This window comes from Myotis nattereri, assembly GCF_964212035.1.
Source record: "Myotis nattereri genome assembly, chromosome: 9".
In the NCBI taxonomy this organism is placed as follows: Eukaryota; Metazoa; Chordata; class Mammalia; order Chiroptera; family Vespertilionidae; genus Myotis; species Myotis nattereri.
Genome location: NC_138084.1, coordinates 29,437,427 through 29,442,390, shown reverse-complemented (window position 1 = coordinate 29,442,390; position 4,964 = coordinate 29,437,427). Strand labels below are relative to the sequence as shown.

Genomic DNA, 4,964 nt, shown 5'->3' with positions numbered 1-4,964 from the left:
ACATACAGGTGGCCAAGAGACATGAAAAAATGCTCAAAGTCACTGATCATCAAAAGATGCAAATTAAAACGACAATGATGTATCACCTCATATCTGTCAGAGTGGCTACCATCAACAAAGCAAAAAATGACAAGTGTTGGCAAGGATGTGGAGAAAAGGGAACCCTTGTACATGGCTGGTGGGAATACAGACTGGAGCAGCCATTATGGAAAACAGTATGGAGTTTCTTCAATAAATTAAATATGGAATTGCCATTTGACCCAGTGATCTCATTTTTAGGAATATATCCTAAGAAACCCAAAACACCAGTCAGAAAGAATGTATGCACCCTATGTTCTCAGCAGTACAATTTATAATAGCTAAGATGTGGAAATAGCCAGAGTGTCCATCAGTAGATGAGTGGATGAAAAAGCTGTGGTACATTTATACCATGGTATACTATGCAGCAGTAAAATAGAAGAATCTCTTACCCTTTGAGACAACATGGAGGAACCTGTAGAGTTTCATGCTACATGAAATAAGTCAGTCAGAGAAAGACATGTATCATATAATTGCACTCAAATTGTTGAATATAAGTAACAAAATAAACTGATGACGAGTGGGTCCAGAGACATGGAAGCATGGAACAGAGTGTAGAATCTCTGAGGGAAGGCAGGGGAAGGTGTGTAGATGGGAGGTAATCAACCAAAGACTTCGTATGCCTCAGCCAGTGGTCGGCAAACTCATTAGTCAACAGAGCCAAATATCAATAGTAAAATGATTGAACTTTCTTTTGAGAGTCAAATTTTTTAAACTTAAACTATATAGGTAGATATGTTGTTATTCACTTAATTAGGGTACTCCTAAGCTGGCCTTTGCAAAATACGTCCTCAATCTGAGGGGTCAACCTCAGCAAACGTACCCCTACTTCTTCTAACGCCACTTCTTCAAAATAGACTTGCCCAGGCCGAAAACCGACTTCTGCCCATGGGCCACGAAGTTTCAATCGCACTGTACGTGCGCGCCCACATGTGGTATTTTGTGGAAGAGCCACATTCAAGGGGCCTCGCGAGCCGCAGTTTGCCAACCATTGGCCTAATCCAGCCGTGGACAAACTACGGCCTGCTCTGAAATGAATACAACTAAAAAAAAAAAAAAAAAGACCGTACCCTTTTATGTAATGATGTTTACTTTGAATTTATATTAGTTCACACAAACACTCCATCCATGCTTTTGTTCCGGCCCTCCGGTCCAGTTTAAGAACCCATTGTGGCCCTCGAGACAAAAAGTTTGCCCTCCCCTGGCATGGACACAGACAATAAGATGGTGAAGGCCTTGGAGGGAGGTTAGGGGGGGGTCGGCTGAACGGGGTCAATGGAGGAAAAGAGGGAACATTTGTAATACTTACAACAATAAAACTAAAAAAAAATGTATCCATACAAATGCATCAATTTCAATAAATGTACCACATTAATGGAAGATGTTAGTAACAAGATAAACTGTGCGGGAAATTAGGAATGGGGGGTTATAGAAATCTTCTGTACTTTCTGTACTATTTTTCTTAAAAAGTGGTTTAAATTTTAAAGTCTATTAAAATGAATACACAAACCAGCAACTGAATAAATATTTACAATGCACATAACTAACCAAAGCCCCATTCGACATATATCAAATCTCCTACAAATAAATAATGAAAAAAAGGCAACACTTAATAAAACCTGGCAAAACTGAAAAAACACTTTAAGAAATACAAGTAACCAATAAGCTCATGAAAGAATGCTCATGCTTGCAAAGGTTGAAAAACGGTGAAAACAATGTACTTAAAGAGGGTGGCTCAAATCTGGCAATGGGGATTTAGCAGGAACTTGACTTGAAAATCACCATATGTTCATTCATTAATTCACTTATTCAATCCACATTTATTATGCTAAAGAGCTAGTCCAAGGCCTGCCAAAGTCATCAAAGATTGCTCACTGATGCTCGATTGAACTTTAATTCATTTAATTTACAGAGACATTGTAGGAGAATGACCACAAAAACTTGTCAAAAATGTAATGTTCATGTAGTTTCTATCAAGTTCAGTGATGAAAGAAATTAGACTTTTCCTGCACTTCACTCATCTTCTGCTGTAGGTCGAATTCTTCAAATATGAGAGCAGTCCTGGACCCCAGAGATGGCAAAGCTCCCATGGGGATGGGGTGAAGGCCCTGGTTAAGGCAGTCCTGGGACATTGCACTCTGTGTTTCTTTCTTTCTTTTTTTTTTTTTTAAAAAAATATATATTTTATTGTGTTTTTTTTTTTTTTTATGGAGAGGAAGGGAGAGGGATAGATGTGCCCGCAATCAAGGTTCATGCCCTTGACCAGAATCGAACCTGGGACCCTTGAGTCAGCAGGTTGATGCTCTATCCACTGAGTCAAACCGGTTAGGGCACACTCTGTGTTTCTTTAACAGGCACTGGCGCACTTCATCCTCAGGAGCTGGATTATTATGTTAATTGTTTTAAATCCGGAGCCCAGAGGTTAAACATGGTAAGAAATCCAACCAAATGAGATGGACAAAGCTGGCTTTCAAAGTCACATCTGTCTGAACAGAGCAAGACTCTGAATCAGGACACCAGATTTCCTGACATGGCCAGGGTTTCCCCAGAAAGGCTTTCTCCAGGTTCATCCACCTCAGGAGTGTCCTGCAGAGCCCTCTGGAGAATCAGCCTCAGGGTGTGTCTCCGCTTCCACCATCGCTGCCTGAAGGAGCCAACGAAGAAGTAAATGATGGGGTTGGCACAGCTGTTCACACAGGACAGGAGAACTGCCACCAAGAAATGAGGAATGAAGGCATCCAAATCTTTTTGAAACCAGATTAAGAGGAACCAGATGATGCCATAGGGCAGGCCGCAGAGGAAGAAGACCAGCACTGTGAGCACCACGGTCACATAGAGCCTGGTGGGCGGCACCCGGTGGGAGCCACACAGCAGTCTGGTCATCAGGGCCAGGCTGGACCCAGAGAGAAGCACAAATAACAAAACCAGCCATGACACAGTGATGAAATCCAACACTGGGCACCAAACATGATGCATGTTCCTCACCAGGAAGCCACAGTAGTTCCCTTCCAGGATGCTCAGCAGCAGGGACAGGGCCCACAGCAGGGCACACATAATGGCGGACATGTGTCTGGGGCGGCGGCAGCGGTACCAGATGGGCCACAGGACAGACAGGCAGCGCTCCGTGCTGATGGTGCTGAGAAAGCTCAGGCCTGAGATGTAGGCAAACACTGACACAGTCATGAAAAAGTGCGGGATGGATACGGAGATGAGAAAGAAGTTTCTGATGAGTGTTTCTAGGGCATGTATAATACAACAGCTGAGTAAGAGGAAGTCGGCTCCAGCCAGGTTGAGGATGTAGACGGAGAAGGCATTCCTGCGCATGCGGAAGCCCAGGAGCCAGAGCACCACGGAGTTCTCCGCCAGCCCCACCAGGGCCACGATGGCTGTCAGTAATTCCAGAATTAGGAACTCCGTTTTGAAAGTTTGTTCTCTTCCACTTATTGATGTGAATTCGCTGCTACAGGCTGTGACAGATGGATTCAAGGTTGAGAACCCTCCACTGGTGCCACTGGAACAGAAACAAGACTTGAGCACCTGGAGCATGATCAGTGAGTCTCATGATCAACCTGCTACCTGAGAATTACTGTCTGTGTTACAGAGGTGGGAAATGGAGGCTTGCAGAGAATACAATACCAAAGGCTTCACTGCCTTGGAGTCCTGGAACCTGGATTCAAACCCAGATCTCTCTGACTCTAGAGTCAGGGCTCTGTTTACGTAACACGGACCTTCTGCTGGCATGGAATATTCTGTAGTCCAAATGTCTCCACTCATAGTTGGAGACCATGTCGTGTCTGCTGGAGGCAGGAGGAGAATAGTCTGTATTCTCTTCATTTGACGTCAAATTTCATTTCCTGCTTCTCTAACCTCCTCTGTGTCCTAGGAGGACATGTCTATTTCCCTCACCACTGGGCTCACCTCTGTCTCCTGGGTGCTCTCAGGAAGGAGAGACACTGGCAGGTGGTAGGAGGGCAGGAGGAAGGCAGGTTGCAACTCCCTGCCTCTCTGCTGTCAGGCTATGAGTTGGCCATGATGGTGCTATTCTGCCTAAGGACATAGCCCCTGTCTAGTTGCCTTTCTTATGGTCACAATGACAACCACTGCCACAGCCACAGCCCTCCCTGTGTTCTGGTCACCTTCTTTCCCTCTACCCTTCAGCAGTAGCTCCCTATTATGACTTATCTTTAGAGGCCTCTCTACCTTTATCAATTTCCCTTACTCCTGCTCACCCCTTTGTACATAGTCCCTTTATTAAACTCTCTTCAATTACTCATACGTTTGTGCCTTGTGATTTTTGCTGGGACAAGAAAGATACAAACATATAACAAACAAACAAATCCATTGAACAGTAAGCTAATGTGTAAAAGCTGAGTTATTAACAACAATTCAGGTTTGAAAACAATGTCTGTGAAGCAGAAAGAACCTGTGTCCCTCACAGCCTAAGCTACCAGCACCCACAGCTTCCCTGAGGGAGCTTCATGTCTCTGGACTCTCCTTCATGGGTTCCCATGGCTCCTTGCACACTCCACCCCAAGATGCAGTCGTGACCATTTGGACTAAGAGGGAGAAAACAAAACTGCCTTTGAGAGAAGATAGTTCTGAGCCGATTCTTACCTGAGCACCATCTTCCAGTTGAAGGTGGTGAGTAGAAGAAGAGGAGCTTTCCAGGGAGTGCCAAGCACCAGAGAATGCTCTCCTACCCCTGGATAGGAGGTGTCTGCAGGAGCAGGAGTGGAACCTGATGACCAAGAGAGGCTTATCTAGATGCTGGGCATCCCCTGTGACTTCCTGCCCAAGGGGCACTGGCAAGTGAGATTCTGGAGATGTGAGACAAGGGCCTCACGAGATGCTTCTCAGGACAAGTGACTTATCTCTTCCTCTGTCCA

General features: G+C 44.9%; 1 protein-coding gene across 1 annotated transcript; it reads right to left on the bottom strand.

Moving 5' to 3' along the window:
• Nucleotides 1-2,586: 2,586 nt before the first annotated feature.
• Nucleotides 2,587-3,624, bottom strand: LOC308525399 (mas-related G-protein coupled receptor member X2-like; the record flags this gene model as incomplete). The annotated part of the gene is made up of 1 exon (XM_081100234.1): nucleotides 2,587-3,624. One exon carries the CDS (start codon nucleotides 3,622-3,624, stop codon nucleotides 2,587-2,589), a length of 1,038 nt encoding a protein of 345 aa, XP_080956360.1.
• Nucleotides 3,625-4,964: the final 1,340 nt, after the last annotated feature.